The sequence below is a fragment of the Grampus griseus genome (genome assembly GCF_964374135.1).
Source record: "Grampus griseus genome assembly, chromosome: 5".
Taxonomy (NCBI): Eukaryota; Metazoa; Chordata; class Mammalia; order Artiodactyla; family Delphinidae; genus Grampus; species Grampus griseus.
Window position 1 is genome coordinate 128106529 of NC_138998.1, and position 18013 is coordinate 128124541.

Genomic DNA, 18013 nt, shown 5'->3' on the forward strand with positions numbered 1-18013 from the left:
TTCCTGAGTCAGGAAATGGTCCTTTAAAATAACGCTCTTCAAATTTGAACTTGCAGCGGAATCTTTCGGGGATCTTGGTATATAATGCAGCTCGGGATTCGGTAGGTAGTGGTGGGGTCCCACTTTCTGCATTCCTAAGGTCTTCCCGAGCAGTAACGATCCTCTTGGGCCCTGAAGGACGCTGAGTAGCAAGGCAATAGGAACAGTTGAGCGTGGATGCTGGCCTTGGCGACCTTAGGAAGGACCCTGTGCATGCACAGAAACTTGTCCCGGCTAATAAAAGGACAGTTTGAACGCGACTCCAACACGAGAGTAATTAAAAATGTTTTTCTTCACGAACTAAATATACACAATGCACTTTTTCCTTTATGTTACATATTCATTGTAGAAATCTCATAAATGAGGTTTGTAAACTGATATCCATTGATGTCAGGTACTACTGAAACTGCTAGGTGGCGTTTTCTTTTTTTTGGCGGGGGGCGCTCCCAGGAGCTCTGCTCCTTTATGTCTCAGGGCAGAAAGAATTCAGCCAGAGGCAAAGTGATGGATAAGAAGTGACTTATTAGAATAGGACGCTTGTGAGGCTTACAGGCGGGCAGGCGAGCGTTGTGCTGCCCCGAGTACTTCGTGGGTTACATTTTTATAATCAAAGGAAAAGTGGGGAGGGGAAAAAGACCACCTTCTTCCTCATTCTTGAGTAGATGTCATGTTTCCATCATCAGCTCCTCCTCCAGGTTGGGCAGGGGAGTTTTTCTTGTCCCTACATGGTCAAGCCGGGACTGTTATGGCACTATGGAAAATTATTTTAGGTCTCAGTACAATGAGGGTCTTTCACTTTGAAGTGTCACCTTTCCATAAATTATTGTTTTTTATGTGTGCAGAGAGCATGTCCTAGGAGTCATTAACTTACTGAGCTCACTGGGCAGGATGTGAGTCTCATGCTACCATTGTTTTATTGTTTTGAGGCATGCCTCATACTTCTGTTGTATGGTTTTGTGGTTAGGCAAACCTGCATTCTTGAGTGATCATTAACTTACTGTGGTCTCCCAAAGCCCCCTAAAGTTCCCTCTTTATCTGCAATCCCCTAATGGGATTTCTGAGCTATTTGATTATCCTACTCTATCCCTATCAGTTTTTTCTTTTGAAGTAAAAATGAAATGAACATCTTAAATGTATATTTGCTGAGTTTTGACAAACTCAGACACCTTTGTAACTCAAATCCTATTGAGATATAGAACATTACCAGCACCCCAGAAAGTTCCTAAATGCTCCTTCCCAGTCAGTCCCCACCCAACCCAAGAGGCAACCACTACTCTGATTTTTTCTCCCACCACAATTAGTTTTGTCTGTTCCAAAACTTCATATGGATGGAATTATACAGTAGGTACATTTGTGTAAGGCTTCTTTCAGTATAAAGATTCATCCATGTTTTTGTGTGTATCAGTAATTTCTTTTTTTTGCTTAGTTGTATTCCACTGTGACTATACCACAGTGACTGCTGTAGTCCACTGTGACTATACCAGTTCTTCCATTCCTCTTTTGATGGAAATGTGGGCTGTTTGCAGTTTTTAAACTATTATGAATAAGGCTGCTATGAACATTCTTGTACAAGCATTTCTCATGACTATATTTCTTCAGTATTTATTAAGCACCGTGTTCCAAACACTTCCAGGTATTAGAGATACAGCTATGAACAAGACAAAGATGTCCCATTTCTCAAAGAGCTTATATCTCCTTGTTTCTGTGTATCTATGGAGGCAAAGGGATAGGCTGGGGGAGGAGGTAATGTAGGTAACTATGAAAGAAAAATACCAGATAGTGATAATTGCTGGGTAGAGAAGTAAAATAAGGTGATGTGAGTGATCGGGTAGCTATGTTTCCTAGATTGTGCAGCCAATTTCTTTGTGAGGAAGTGACTTTTAAAGTGTGAACAAAATTAGAATAAGATCAAAAGGGAACAGCATTCTAGGAAGAGGAAGCAGGTGGTACAATGGCCCTAAGCCTGTTTTAGGATAGAAAAAAAAAAAAAAAGCCTATGTGCTGAATGAAGAAAACTTATAGCAGTAAAGAGCAGGAGAGCCAGTTTCCCCCCAAATTTAACCACCGTTACTCTGGCCCATTGGACAGATTAGGATGCCACTTTCTTTTTATTTATTTATTTACTTATTTATTTTGGCTGTGTTGGGTCTTCTTGCTGCGCACAGGCTTTCTCTAGTTGCAACGAGCAGGGGCTACTTTTCGTTTCAGTGCTTGGGCTTCTCATTGCGGTGGCTTCTCTTGTTGTGGAGCCCGGGCTCTAGGTACGCGGGCTTCAGTAGTTGTGGTTCACAGGTTTTAGAGCGCAGGCTTAGTAGTTGTGGCTCATGGGCTTAGTTGCTCCGCGGCATGTGGGATCCTCCCAGACCAGGGATCGAACCCGTGTCCCCTGTATTGGCAGGCGGATACTTAGCCACTGCGCCACCAGGGAAGTACCTAGGATGCCACTTTAACCTAGTTTTATCAGATTACTAATAAGGATGAATATTTCTTAATATCATGCTCTTTTATTGTGAATTACCTGTTTATATCCCTTGCCTGCTTTTCTATTGCCACCTGCATCTTTTTTTCCTAGCAATTATTGTGTCTTCTGCATAAGACTATAGTCCAGGGCGATGAGGCCTATGTTTATTTCACTTTACAGAGGGCTTGGCACTTACCTATTTCTAACGAGTAAACAGTAAATATTTGTAAATTTTACCCTGTGTCGGCAAGGTTAGTTCAAGACTATTTACATATTCAACTTTAGAAGTCGACTGGACAGAATTAGGGAAAAAAGCGTGAACTTTAAATGTCCCCTCTTAGCCAGCCTTCAGATGCGATGTGTTTGAGTAAGGTATCTATCCAGGAGACTCCAAAGGGCTGACCACCACCACCTGGTACCCATACTTTAGAAGTATTTCAGTAACCCCAGAGTCACACGCGAGCGGGAAATACTCATTGACAGCCAAGCTTCCAGGGGCTGCCGCGTTCAGACTTCCGGTGTGAGCCCCGCGCAGGCGCTGATTAACTGTCGTTAGTGCCGCCGGACCCTGGGGCCAAAGCCACTTCCCATAATGCTGCGTAACGGAAGTTGTTGCTTTCTAGGGGTCACGCTGGCTTCCGCTCTGTCGCTCTCAATTCGTCACCCGGAGGAAGACGGAGCAGGCTGCCCAGACCGAGGGCCCATTAAGGGATGCAGTTATGGGCGCTGTCGCCGTGGGTGAGTTCTGCTCCCACTGCCTCGCAGTCACCGCTCGCACGACTTCCTGCGCGCCGGGAGTCCGAATTTCCTGCCCGACTTCGTTCTCCTCTTGAAGGCCCTCGTCCTTAAGCACGTTCCCTGGCCTCGGCCCGGTACCGCGTTCTTATTGGCCTCATGTCCTGTCCGTTCCAGGAGCTGACCAATGAGTTGTTGGTGCTGGCGCCCTCCTCGACCCGGTGGACCCCGAGGTTCCCCAGTGGGTGCGGAGCAGTTGGAAGGGAAAGGGAGGTGTGGCGAGCGCCGCGCGGCTAGGGGCACCTTATGGGTTGGGGCTGAGTTGGCTGCCGCGTCCGTGTGGTGGTTAGTAGGATAGGCAGCATCTGTCACCTAACCAATTCAGTGCTCCCAGGGTAGGATAAATGTACGCAAAACTTGAAAGCTGTGTTCTAGTCTTGCAAAGTTTTCCAGACGTTTGCATTTTTAATGGAACCGAGGGAAGACTGGGAGGGCGGAGAGGGAAGGGAACTGGATAATATGAGAGCCGGCAAAACCAGCTCTGATTTAAATTTTGTGTGGAGTCCTGCAAAAAGTAACGCTCATCTGAAGACTCGTCTGAAAAATTGTATAGATTTATTGATGTATTATAGCTGATGGTACTCACAGTACTCTCTTCTCACGACTCATTAGATGCCCTTTATAGTTGTCAAAAATTTATTGGAGGGGCTTCCCTGGTGGCGCAGTGGTTAAAAATCCGCCTGCCAATGCAGGGGACGTGGGTTCGAGCCCTGGTCCGGGAAGATCCCACATGCCGCGGAGCAACTAAGCCGGTGCACCACAGCTACTGAGCCTGCGCTCTAGAGCCCGCGCTCTAGAGCCCGCGAGCCACAACTACTGAGCCCACGTGCCATAACTACTGAAGCCCGCGCGCCTAGAGCCCGTGCTCCGCAACAAGAGAAGCCACTGCAATGAGCAGCCCACGCACCACACGGAAAGTAGTCCCTGCTCGCCACAACTAGAGAAAGCCCGCACACAGCAATGAATACCCAACACAGCCAAAAAATAAAAATAAATAAAATAAATTAAAAATAATTTATTGGAGCTTTTCCCCATCATTGAAGCAACCCCCTTACTGTCCTCTGCCTGCAGCAATTACAGTTCGTCTTTCAAGTTTTACTTTGGAGTCTGGGCTACTGCAGACCTCAAACCAGATTTGCTAGTGCTGTCTTCATTACTGCAGATTTCTTCATTCTTTACCTTTCTCTTTTTCACTGGAACTTGTGTGCTTCATTCTTATGTACCTACCTTTGCACCTTATAATCATCCTTAATTCCTCAGGTACTATTATCTTTTTCTATTTCAATGCAAGAAGTATTTCTTGACCTACTATGTACTAACACTATGCTAAATGCTATAGGCGATTCAGAAGTAACACTGAAAACCATTTCTTGCTTCTAGAACTTTAGATTCCAGATAGGGAAATAACACATGTCCAGGTTAAAGATTTAAGAAGCAGCCCATTTATGTATCTGATTAGGGTACAAGATGAATAGTGCACACTAGCTGGGGAAGTAGAGTTGAGTGGTTCATTTAGAGTAGAATGGTTGCCTAAGTCTCCATTGAAGTGGAAATCTTGGAGAAATTGGGAAGATTTGGATAGATGGAGAGAACTATCTGGAGATCAAAGGCTTAGAGGTAGGGGCAGGGTGTTTTGGAGTGAAGGATACTGAAGAGACTGGCTTGATTCTGTGTTGGAACCAAAATATCGGCGTTTTAGTTCCATCTCTGCCACCCTGTGATCTTTCATCGTTTTGCTTGAGTTTCCTTCTTTAGCGAAATGCTCCATTTAAAGGGTTTTGTGAAAATCAAATGAGATAATACTTATGAAAAGGTTTTGAAGATCAGAAGCACTATATGATCAAACATTAGTGGTTCTTTGTTGAGAAGTAATGAGAGTAAGGATTACCACAGCGGTGGGAACAATTTATAAGGGACCATGAGTGCACAGCATAGGAGGGTGGGTTGAAAAACTGTTAAATACTTTGAATCAACAGGGTGATATGATGGGGCTTCCCTGGTGGCAAAGTGGTTGAGAGTCCACCTGCCGATGCATGGGACACAGGGACACAGGTTCCTGCCCCGGTCTGGGAAGATCCCACATGCCGCGGAGAGGTTAGGACCGTGAGCCATGGCCACTGAGCCTGCGCGTCCGGAGCCTGTGCTCCGCAAGGGGAGAGGCCACAACAGTGAGAGGCCCGCGTACCCCGCAAAAAAAAAAAAAAAAGAGGGTGATATGAGGAAAATGGCATTATTGGAAGATATGTCTGGTACTGGCATGCAGCACAGATTAGAGGGAGTTGGATTGGAGGCAAGAACTTGGATGCTGTTTTTTTCCCCTAAAATCTGCAATTCTAGATAAGAGAAATTATGTTAAATATTATCTTGGGGTGAGAAAATTACATAAAATATACGCTCATTTTATATATACCCATATAGTTGTGTTCTTTTGTTAGTAGTTAATTTATTTTGTAAACATGAAACTTTGTTACGTTTTATATTATCTTTGAAAAGGTTAACAGTTATTTAATTTGCCACTCATTCTTCATACAAACCTTTTGGAATTACCTTTAGTTACCCTAACCCATTAAGAGCTAAAGGAGGAATACTTCTAATACTCTAAGCCAGAGCACGCTGACAGCTAAGTATCAATTAATTGGCAAGTGTTTTAAAAACGTATGTCCCAGGTCCTACTTTCCATTTATGCAATCAGAATTTTAATAAGCATCCCAGGTAAAATAATTATTTTAGTCAATTAAGTGATTTTGACACTAAGTTATTCTAATGTATGTAAAATATACTTTTCAAAACCGCTATTAGGTAGACATGTATGTACTTTCAGTATTTTTCATGTTTTCTAACTTTTAATTGTTGACTAAGGAGGTGATTTGATATGAACTAGATTTATCATAATAGTCCAAACTGATTTTGTCAAGAATATAATGTAAATGGTTGAGAATGCAGATGTAATCGATTTTCAGCTAACATCCGTAGGAAATCCTGGTGTGGAAAAATGCAGAACCGTGTGTCACTTTTTATATTTGGCTTTGAATTATTTTGTGAATTTTCTAACTCCCTCTAGGAGATTGTTTTCAGAATTATTTTTAATTTTCTTTGAGAAATATCAATCAAATTGCATTCCCTGCAGGAGCTAAGAAAGATGGCTTTGAAGGACGAGAAATTATCTTGTTTCAAAGTGCCACCACCATTCCACATTTATCTAGTGAGAAGTTGAATTCCTAATAATATAAGGGGCTGAGACTTTTCAAGATCTGTGTAAGAAGGTGTAGGTTCTCTCCTGACCTTTACATTTATTGAAAACCTTTTAACCTTACTTAGAATCAGATTCCTAGGCTATGAAAAACAGAGGTAATACCCTACTTCAGGGTTCTTACTGAAAACTGGATGATACATGTGAATGGTTTTTGTAACTTAATAGACACACAAAATTATGTGGTTTAGTTATGTTACTGTCTCCAAGAGAACTGTAAAACATACTTTTTTTTTGTCAAGCTAACTTTATCTTGTTTTCTAGATTGTTATTTTGTGTCAGTAAGTAATCCATAAAGTGCCAACATGGGAAAGAAACGGACAAAGGGAAAAACTGTTCCAATTGATGATTCTTCTGAATCTTTAGGTATATTTCACAAACTAAATCTTTAAAGTACTGTTTGTATCCCTAAATGGACATCTATTTTAATATGCAAAAATGGGATCAAAGTGTACATTATTCTGTAATTTGCATTTTAACTTAATCTTTGTATAGACATGTCATTTAATAGCACAACATTTTTAATGGCGTGATGTTTATTCCATTGATGTAAAAGACCATGGTTGCACATTTCATAATTTATTTAGGTAATCCCCTACTGTTACAAATGTAGATAAATCTTTAACTTTTCAGTGTTATGAATAGAGTCATAGTAAACATTTTTGTAGCTAAAACTGTGCACATCTGGTTATCTTCTTCTTGGTACAGATCCTAGAATTAGAATTGCTGAATTAAGTGGTGTAAACGTGTTCAAGGCTCTTTTGGATCTATTGCCAAATTGCCCTTCAGAAATGTTTTACTAATTTACAGGCCCCCTTGCAGCGTAACACAGTGCCCATTTCTCTGAACCTTTATTGACACAGGTTAGTATCATTTGTAAAAATCTTTTCCTGATTTGCTAGTTGAAAAAGAGTATTTTCTTTTTCCAGTCTGTGTTTTTTTGATGACTTACTGGGATTTAGTAGTTTTTCATATGATCTCACTTGCATTTATATTCTCTTGGTGCACATTCATTGGACATAAAGCTAATTGTGTCACTTGATGAGTTTCTAAACCTCCAGGGGCCCTCAAAGAACTGAAGCCCTTTAGAGTGGCTTGTGAAGCCTGTTAGTGATCTAGCCCCAGCGGGGGTTTTCAGTTTCAGGTCCAGCTGCTCGTTTTTAAACATGCGTGACTGCCATTCTCAGGAGACAGCATGCACTTTTACATTTTACGCCGCCATCCCTTTGTTCATGAGATGTGGCCTTTTCAGATTGTTCTTTACTCCATGAGGTCATAGTTTAAAGTATGAGCGTGAAATAAGAAAGACTTGAATCCAAATTCTGGCATAGCTGTTAAGTAGTTATGTGACCTTGGGCACTAACTTTGAGGTTTCTTATCAGTCATTGGGGATAGTAGAGGCTTCCTTCTGGGGTGGTTGTGTGGATTAAATGAGATAATGTAGCACAGTGTCACACTCATAGTTAAGTGCTTAATTAATATGAATTTTTGTTACTGTAAATATCTTCCAAGATTATACAGACATTACCTCCCCTGTGAAACTTTCGTTGACATCAACCTTCTCGTGCTGCTATAGCATGTTTCAGAGATTCTTGTACATTTATTTATTTATTTGCTTCTCCTGCCAGAATGTGTGCTGCTTAAAGAAAGAGCTGTGAGTTGGTCACTTTTTAGGTTCCGTGGCATCTGTCACAGTGCCAGGTGTGCAGTAGTTGTATTGTTGACTGAATGAGGGACTTTCTCTACAAACCTTTTAAAATAAAGAGAATAATAGATGTGATAAATAAATTGAAGTGATTTGGGGTGGCGGTAGTTATACCAAGGACTTCAAAATTTGTATAACATCCCTTTCTTACGTAATCGTCTTATAATCAAATATCAAACAAAAATTTAACTTTTCAGGTTATCTAAAAATTTGTTTATAAATTCATTTTTGAAGTTCAAATCAAGTGTAAGTTTTGAGATTAACTGAAGAAAGACATATTTTACCTCACGTACTCCTTTATTATTTGTTTTAATAGAACCTATGTGCAGACACATTAGAAAAGGATTGGAACAAGGTAATTTGAAAAAGGCTTTAGTGAATGTGGAATGGAACATTTGCCAAGATTGTAAGACAGACAATAAAGTAAAAGATAAATCTGAAGAAGAAACGGAAGAAAATTCTTCAGTTTGGCTGTGTCTTAAATGTGGCCATCAGGTATGCTTAGATTTTGATTGATATGGAATTTTATTATTTAAGTATGAACTTACAAATTTATATAAGTATGAACTTCTTTTAGAAGATATTACCTAAAAGTACAGTATGGGTGACCAGAATGCTAGCTGGCATAGGTCATGTTCCCTGGGGAACAGATTCTGAGAGTGAGATTTGTGTGTAGGTGGTTTATTGGGGGGTGTTCTCAGGTACCACCCAAGGAAAACAGTGAGGGAAGCAAGTTTAGGCAGAGGGAGAGCAAAGAGGCAGTGCTACGGGGTCTCAGCTGATCCCACAGTGAACTCTGGCCTTCAGAGAGGTCCTGAATTGAGGCAAGAGGCCAGGCCTTTGTACTTGTACATAGACCAGCCATTGGATATGGGCTGACCTTGGGGAGGGGAACTAACCTTGGGCAAGGCGGCTTCCTTCCACTGAGGATAATTCTTGGGGGTCGACGGACTGAGCTGTGAGCTGTCACCAGGCCACATTTCTGGCTGCTGGGGGAATGAATACCTTGGGGTTGGGTGGTATCTGGGTTGCAGAACAGCTCACAGGTATTACCTTGGTACTAGAGGTCAGGAGAGCCTCTTAGTCAGCCTTAGTGGTGGTAAGTTTATATGTTAGGAAACTGGACTACTGGGCAGTGGTAACATTTTATAAAACTATAGTATAATATCACAACCAGGATACTAACATTGATGCAATCCATCAGTCTTAATCAGGTCTCCCCAGTTTTACTTCTCTTCGTTTGTGTGGGTATATGTGTGTTGTGCATGTGAGTATGTGTGTATTAAGTTCTGTACAGTTTGTCACCTATGTAGTTTCGTGTATCCACCACCACAGTCAAGGTATTGAATAGTTCCAACATTACATGGACCTCGTGTTGCGTTTCTAAAATCATACTCACTTCTCCACTGCCATCCCTCCCCCCAGTCCCTCGCAACCACTAGTCTGTTCTCTGTTTCTAAAATTTTGTCATTTTAAAAATGTTATATAAATGGAATCATGTAATATACAACATTTTAGGATTGGCTTTTTTCACTTAGCCTAATCACCTGAGGGTTTACCCAAGTTGTGTGTATCAATAGTTCTTTTTTATTGCTGAGTGGTATTACATGGTATGGACGTACCACACCTTAACTGTTCACCTGTTGAAGGACATTGGGGCTTATCTCACTTTTCTGGTGATTATGAATAAAGCTGCTATGAACATTTGTGTACACGTTTTTGCGTGAACTTAAGATTGCATTTCTCTGGGGACAATGTCCAAGAGTGCAATTGCTGGGTGATATGATAATTAAATGTTTAGTTTTTTGGGTTTTTTTGGCTGCCCCACGTAGCATGTGATCCTAGTTCCCGGACCAGGGACTGAACCCATACCCCCCGCAGTGGAAGTGCAGAGTCCCAACCACTGGACCACCAGGGAAATCCCCTTAAATGTTTAGTTTTTAAGAAACTCCCAGACTTTTCCAGAATGGCTGTACCATTTTATATCCCTACCAGTAGCATGTGTGATCCACTTTCTCCACATCCTTGTCAGCATTTAGTATTGTCACAGTTTTTTATTTTAAACATTCTGATAGGTGGTACCTTATTGTGGTCAGACAGTTAAAAAAATTTTATATACTAGTAAAGAACATATTTATTGTTTATTTATATTTGAAAAGTTTTCATTTAACCTGTTAGATACATATGATGAGGGTGAATATATTTTACTACTTCAAATTTTCCACAATACATTTCTTATTATAAATTTTATCTATTTTGCTATCTTTTTAATTCCTAAGGGTAAGACAATGTCAGTATTAACTGTAAACTTTTATCCCAGTAGAGTTATCTTTTGCACTGTTAGCAAGGGATTCTCACCTGTTGTCTTATGATAACTCATGTCATGTTTAAGTTTCAGATAATCTCAAATGGTGTTAAAATTTTCAAAATTAATATCAAATGTTAGTTTATTTTAGATTTAAATGTTGAGCAGGATAAATTGAGTCAGTAGGTTTGATATCATAGTTGAAGGATTAGAAGCCATTGATAAATATTTCCCCTCTGAAGGATATTTTTAGTAGCTACAATAGAAACAGGACCACTTATTGTAGTGCTATCCAAGAGAGTTGGAAGCCTGGTTCAGATAGATACACAGTGAAGATGTATTTCTTAGCTGTGATTTAATCACCTGGAGACACACAATATGGTCGTGTTCTTTTATGAATATGCCTATGCAGATGTAGGTGAAAATCTCCCATTTACTTGTTCAATTAATGCTTATTGACCTCCTTCACTTTGCTAGGTTCTTGGTAATAGGTTAATTCTGTTTTTCATGCCTTCAGGATTTACACTCCAAGGGAGGAAGGATATCAACATTAACAACTTTAATATAAGGTAGAAAATAAGGAATGCCACCAGGAATTTATACCATGTTTTGTAGGAGTGTGTTTAGAGGAAGAATATAGTGTTTTCTTATCTTGAAGGATAAGCACAGGCTTCTGAGAGGAAGTGACCTTTGAGCAAGATCCTGAAGACTGGGTGGGATTTGATCAGTGGCAGTAACAGTAAAGAATTTCAAGGCAAATGGAATAATGTGAACAAAATTGTATTGTGGAAGGGCTGTGGTTTTAGCTGGTAGATGATATTCAAATAGGAGATTATGGGGGATAATCCTGAAAAGGTGGATTGGGATCAGAGGGTATCAGGTTTGGTGAGTAGGAGTTTAAGAGCAATTCATCACTTTTGAATTGAGTATATGAACAGAGCTTTGTTTTAGGAATATTAAACTAAAAAATATGTATATGAAGAAAGGTTGAAGTTAGGAAAATACTTAGGAAGATGTTAAGGAGTCTAAACTAGAACTAGTGAATGACTACATTAGCATGGTTTAGTTGGGACTGGAAATGACAAGTTGGAGTGGAAGAGTCCTTCTAGTGCTTGGGTTTATAAATACCTTCTTCCTTAAATGTCCTCAGCTGCCTATTCATATTTAAGTTTTAACAAAATCTGGGCTCTATAGAGTCTAAAGTTTTATTTTCAATATTATAAGAATGGCAGAATTTCTTGACCCACTTCCTTATTCATTGTAGATTATGAATTCTCTCCTGGTGAATTTTTGTGGCTTTGAGGTTTATGATTATGATTCTCTAGGGCTGCGGCAGAAATTCTCAGGAGCAGCATGCCTTGAAGCACTATATGACTCCGAGATCTGAACCTCATTGTCTGGTTCTTAGTTTGGACAACTGGAGTGTATGGTGAGTTTCAACTCCTGTGCCCATTTGCTGGAAATCATTTGAAATGTTGGAGAATGGAGGTGTTTGAAATGTTTAAAGAGCAAGAAGGTTAAAATTTTTGTAGTATTTGTTTAAATACCATCACTTTCAGAAGGCTAGAGAATGTGATGTTATGAGAAGCTTTTGCTTAGTATTGTACAAACACAAAAATTATAGCATGGAAAAGACATAGGAATTTTCACACTTGTTTTTCTTTCTTGTGATATTACAAAGTGTATGGTAGATTGTTTTTAGTTTAAAAATTGGGACACTAAGAACAAATTCCAGATAAACTGAGAATATAGTAAATTTTGGCAATGAATTTGCATGAAAATGTCAGGCTGGTATTTCTTTTAACCTCATTAAAATAAAATTTTACATCTTTAAAAACCATTTACATAGCAGTGTTCACTGAACATTTGTCAGTTGTAAAATTTGTTAATTTTGATGATGTAGGTCTGTGATTTGAAATATTAGAAAAAACTTTCACTTTAATGTTATAAATAGCCATTTCAGTAAAATATTTGGAGTATTTTCACAGTATTTATATGTAGCTATAATTCAGGCTAACCTTATTTAACAGTAAACCAGAGTTAATATGTATAGTCTCCTTCAAAACAGAATTTTCAGTTTCTTTAGTAGAATAATTTGAGGGTTACACACTTTGGGTTCCATGAATTAAAATTAGTGCCCTTCTGTGGTTGTCAGTTTGTTACTTTTCTTCTCTGGGATCTTTTGGGACACAGGTGTTACCTATGTGATGATGAGGTCCAGTATTGTAATTCAAACCGATTGGGTCAGGTGGTTGATTATGTTAGAAAACAAGCCGGTATTACAGCTCCAAAATCAGGTAAAATCATTTGTTTCTTAATATATACTGTAATGTTGATTTATATAATCTGCTGATATTTAGTTTAACATACCATAGCATTACATATAGCTGAATAACATTAATTATGATTGATTTCAAACTATTTTTGGTTAAGAATGTAAAACAGTGAGAATATAGATAATTATAAGGAGTTAGAAGGGAATCTGAGAAACAATAGTCAAATGTGATGTAGAGTCTGGACTAAGTAATGGGCAGTAACACCCTATTCCCATACCCTGGCACAGGGGCTTAAGGGAGACCTGCCTTATAATGAATTTATTTTGTTACATTTGTTTGGATGATGTGAAAGTAAAGTGCCTGTAACTCCTTCAAAAGGCCAGATACTTCTCAGGTTTTTTTCATACATAATTAAATTAATTGGGTTGGCTTTCATCATTTGCTTTAAAAGCTTGTTTACATTTTTACTGTCACAGTGGTATCTTTTGTGGAGCCAGAATTGTTTGTTCCTAACTTCAGGATTGGTTTTTGACCCTCAGACTTCATTTAAAAATTTATTTCATGTCCACATTCTTTATTTGATTGCTTTATACTCTGATTTCACAGGGTAATATATGCTCATTTGTAGAAAACATTTGTGCATTAAAAAGGGATTTATATTGAAGCATATACTGTTTGGTTTCATTTGTCAAAGTAATGCTTACATCAGTTCTGAATATTTTTTGTTTATTGGTTTTTCTCTCTTGATGGTAATTTACTTATATTTGTAAGAAAACATTTAAAATCAAACAGGTGGCAAATCATGTTATTAGGTAAAATTCACAAATTCTGGTCCCCAGTATAACTTTGCATTTGGTATGGCTGTGTTATACATTTTGCTAATAAGTCTTTTCTTCTTCTTTTTTTTTTAAAGCAGCAAAAGATAGTGGTAATATTGAACTTGAAAATAAAAAACTAGAAAAGGAGAGTAAAAATGAACAAGAGAGAGAAAAAAAGGAAAACGTGGCTAAAGAAAATCCTTCCATGAATTCTACTTCCCAAATAACTGTGAAAGGACTCAGTAATTTGGGAAATACATGTTTCTTCAATGCAGTTATGCAGGTGCCAATATTAATTTTTCCCCCTTTAAGGAAATCTAGTGTTTTCCTCATAGGGTGTTTTTGCTTATTTGCTACTTGTAGGCTTGAGCTTTTCCCTTGTAAGTAGTTTATTTCTGTGTTTTCAAAAAAAAACTCAAGGGAATGTTTACTTTGCATGACAGTAAAACACTGTGCTAAGCACTGGGGTGCAATAGGGCTCAAAACAAACATGGCCCTTGCCTTCAAAGAACTTTCACTTGGGTGGGGGAAACAGGAGAACCAAGTACAGAAACAAACGCCTAGTTGCACGTAGTGGTAAGTAGTGGTGGTGGTAGGGTAGCTACTTCATATTGGGTGGTTGGGAGAATGACCTTCTGAGGTGATAAAGCAGCTCAGAACTGAAGTATTTATGAACCAATTAGGGTGGGGGGAAGAGCATGAAGTTACTTTTTGTTTGACAGTCGCAATAAAAATTGCAGTGTTGATAATGATTTTCTGTTTTGGTAGAATAGGCACTTAAAAAACATTTGAATGAATTGGTTTGCCTTTAAATAATTTTCCCTTTCTTTTCCATACTACATTCCAGAATTTGTCACAAACACCCGTGCTTAGAGAACTACTAAAAGAAGTAAAAATGTCTGGAACAATTGTAAAAATTGAACCACCTGATTTGGCATTAACAGTACGTACTTTAAAATTTTCTTTTATTCAGTACTTTTCCTCTCTGAATAGCAGCATTTTAAATTATTTTTAAGAATTGATGCTCATTTTCACCTCTTTTGTTTATTTGGTTTTAAGCTACCAAGTTAAGGATTTTCAGGCTATTGGAAATTTATAAGGGGCCTTTACATTTATTTGCTCTATGTATGCCATGTACTGCTGTGCTGAGTGTTTGGCTTCTTTCTTGGGAATGCTGTTGATGTGTGTGAAGCCCTAGGCATGCATTCTTATTTTTGACATCTTTTCAGGTGACTTAAATGCTATAGAGCCAAATGAATTTTACCTTATCCATTTTTATTATTTACATTTTGCTTTGGCTCTTTCAGTTCCTAGGTAGTAAGTTCCTGATAATCTAAAACAGTAGAACTGAATTCTTTATCAAAGTCTATGACCAGAAGCCTTCTCCATCTTTTGATGTACATTTTGAGAATTTAATTGGGACAGCTCTGTCAGGAACATAGGAATAAAGGTTGACTAGTTACATTTTGATAAAATAAATGATTCCAAAATTTGACTGAAAAAAGTAATTTTTATTCCCATATTCAGGAACCCTTAGAAATAAACCTTGAGCCTCCAGGCCCTCTTACTTTAGCCATGAGCCAGTTTCTTAATGAGATGCAAGAGACCAAAAAGGGAATCGTGACACCTAGAGAACTCTTTTCTCAGGTCTGTAAAAAGTGAGTATCTGTTTTGATTGTGCTTTCAGTGCATCAGTAGGATGCTGGGAAATAATATGAAAAAATTATTAGCTTTAGAGTTAATTCAGTAGATATATTAAAGCATGGTTTATTTCATTTGGATTAAAAAATACGTACTTTGTATGAAAATTAAATCTACTAAGGATGTTGTTGGACTAAACAAACTTTTGAGAAACTAGTGAACACTCCAAGATTTGGGATATGATCCTGAGATTTTATAAAAAAATAGTTTCCTTTTAGTAGACTCACCGTTGTTTTTCTTTTTTCTTTCTTTTTCTTTTTTCTGTAGAGCAGTGCGATTTAAAGGCTATCAGCAGCAAGACAGCCAGGAGCTGCTTCGCTATTTATTGGATGGAATGAGAGCAGAAGAACATCAAGTTAGCATATTTTGACCAGTGTATTTTATAATCTGATCTTCATTAACTTCTTTGTCATTTGATGTCTTAACAGTTATTAGAGCAGTGAAAACTAGTTGAGGCCATTATATTAAAAATTTTTTTTTTCTTCACCAGCCTTTTCAACCAGTATATTTTAATTATTAGAATGAATGAAGGGAATTAGAAATGAGTCTCCTTTTCATAATGCTCTACTTTGCTTGATGTTTACAGCGTTATTGTTCTTTAAGGGTTCTATTGTACTAGCCTATACCAGGAGAGCTATAAGGTACTGGAAAATGTGTGTCCCCCAAACGATTCCCAGTTGCAGCGCACCCTTACTCTTCATTCTGAGTGTGATTTAACACTGCTTTTTGAATCTAAGAAGTATTTTTATTTTGTAAGAATCAGGGAACATTTGTATCTTAATTTTTTTGTTAATTACCAGGATATAAAGTAATTTGGGGGGATGTGGATATAATTAATAATAGTAATAACACAGTGATAACAACTAATATTTATGTTGCTCTTATTTTTTGTCAAGCACTGTTCTCAGTATTTTGTAAGCATTACCTTACTCAGGTCCTCACAACCATTCTGTGAGTCATTTTCTCACTTCATAGATTATGAAACTAGAGTATAGAGAAGTTCAGTGCCTGGTTGAGGGTCATCCAGTAGTGATGGAGCTAGACTTTGAGCACTGGAGTTTGTCCCTGTAGCTCTCATTATCCACTCTGCTTCTAGGACATGGTATTTCAGTGGTCTTTTCAAAGGAGGTGGGCATGTTCTGAAAAGCTTTGGTTTGAGTAGGTTAAAATCTTGAAATGATAAGATGGTGCCTTTGCTCAGGGGTTACTGATTGTTTTTTTAAGTATAATTCTTTTTAGCTCCTGGAATTAATTTTGAAAATGTGATTTTAGAAATATTAAGTTTTATTCAGTAAGTTTGGAGAGCTAATTAATTCTTGATCACTTTCTTGACTTGATTACATACTTTTTAAGGAAAATAACTATAAAATTTAATGGTATATATATCTATTTTATTACTTTTAGAGAGTGAGTAAAGGAATTCTTAAAGCATTTGGTAATTCTACTGAAAAATTGGATGAAGAGCTAAAAAATAAAGTTAAAGGTAATGTCTGAATTTTTGAACTAAAGCACTATAGTTGAATTCCTCTGTACTTTAGGACAAGATCGCTAACACATGTATTTCAAATCCACAGTTATTAATAATTTATATTATTTATATTATCCACAGTTATTATAATTTCTCTTTATCTTCGTTGATTTAAAACAATTATTCAATACTCCAAAGGTAAATACTTTAGAAAAATTTAACTTCTGGTGTATTCTTTTTATGCAATATTATGGTAAAATTTATAAACATAGAGCTAAGATGACATCACAATTTTATTTTTCAAAAAGTTAGACTTTATTTATTTGGCCGCACCGTATGGCTTGTGGGATCTTAGTCGGAACAGCTAGTTCTCTGACTAGGGATTGAACCCGGGCCCTGGCAGTGAAAGCGCCTCATCCTAACCACTGGACCACCAGGGAATTCCCTCAAAAGCTTAGACTTTAATTAGCAGTGATTGTCTTTGAGAGTTGTCAGCTCGTTTATTAATCATGGAGGTAACTTTTTTCTTATTATGTGACCCTTGAAATGTGACTGGTGCAACTGAGGAGCTAAATTTTATTTTCATTTAATTCTAACTAATTTAAATGTAGGTGGCCCCAATGACTAGCAACTACTGTATTGTAAAGCACAGTTCAGAATCAACACATAGCAACTGTTTACCTCCTTGGTGCCCTTGGTGCTGGCCTGGCCAGCAACAGAGAGGGAATCAAGCCTGTTTGCACTGTCTGTCATAAAATGTGTTTCTGTATAAATGACACCTGTCATTTGAATAAGGCCTACACATTTCATGTGATTAGAAAGTTGAACTACTAGGTAGTTAAATTATGTCACCTTATGCTAAACTTATCAAGGTTATTTCTGGGAACATAGAAAAATAAAAGGAGGATTTTGTCTGAAATACTCTCCTGAGGGCTTTTTGTTTTTGTTTTAAGTGGAGTTCACAAAGCAAGTTACTCCCAAACTTGCCGCCGGTGTTAGAATGTTAGAGCTAGAAGCGAGCTAAAATAGCATTCTGTGTGTAGCTCGATCTGCTTGTTTTACTAGGTAAGATACTGATATACAGAAAGTCTCATTGACTCGCAAAATTTATTTTCCACTGACTAGATCTTGGATAAGAACTTTTTTTTTCTTTTTCACAAGATGTGATTATGTTAAAATGTGTTATGCTTAGAAG

At 38.0% G+C, this 18013-nt stretch overlaps 1 protein-coding gene across 6 annotated transcripts in view; it reads left to right on the top strand.

The window, feature by feature from the left end:
* The first annotated feature begins 7 nt into the window (after positions 1-7).
* USP16 (ubiquitin specific peptidase 16) overlaps positions 8-18013 on the top strand; it is a 31205-nt gene continuing 13199 nt past the window's right edge. Inside the window, exons 1-11 of one of the 6 annotated variants that reach the window (XM_082654291.1) lie at positions 3130-3238; positions 4367-4555; positions 6810-6911; positions 8567-8745; positions 11881-11984; positions 12749-12852; positions 13745-13932; positions 14497-14592; positions 15177-15307; positions 15618-15705; positions 16755-16833. In XM_082654291.1, the coding sequence (XP_082510417.1) occupies positions 6851-6911; positions 8567-8745; positions 11881-11984; positions 12749-12852; positions 13745-13932; positions 14497-14592; positions 15177-15307; positions 15618-15705; positions 16755-16833 (1030 nt within the window). In that variant the 5' untranslated portion in view covers positions 3130-3238; positions 4367-4555; positions 6810-6850. Of the gene's footprint in view, positions 102-3129; positions 3239-4366; positions 4556-6809; positions 6912-8566; positions 8746-11880; positions 11985-12748; positions 12853-13744; positions 13933-14496; positions 14593-15176; positions 15308-15617; positions 15706-16754; positions 16834-18013 lie in introns of those variants that run through there. The other 5 variants (XM_082654292.1, XM_082654290.1, XM_082654293.1 and 2 more) reach the window with 5 other exon arrangements.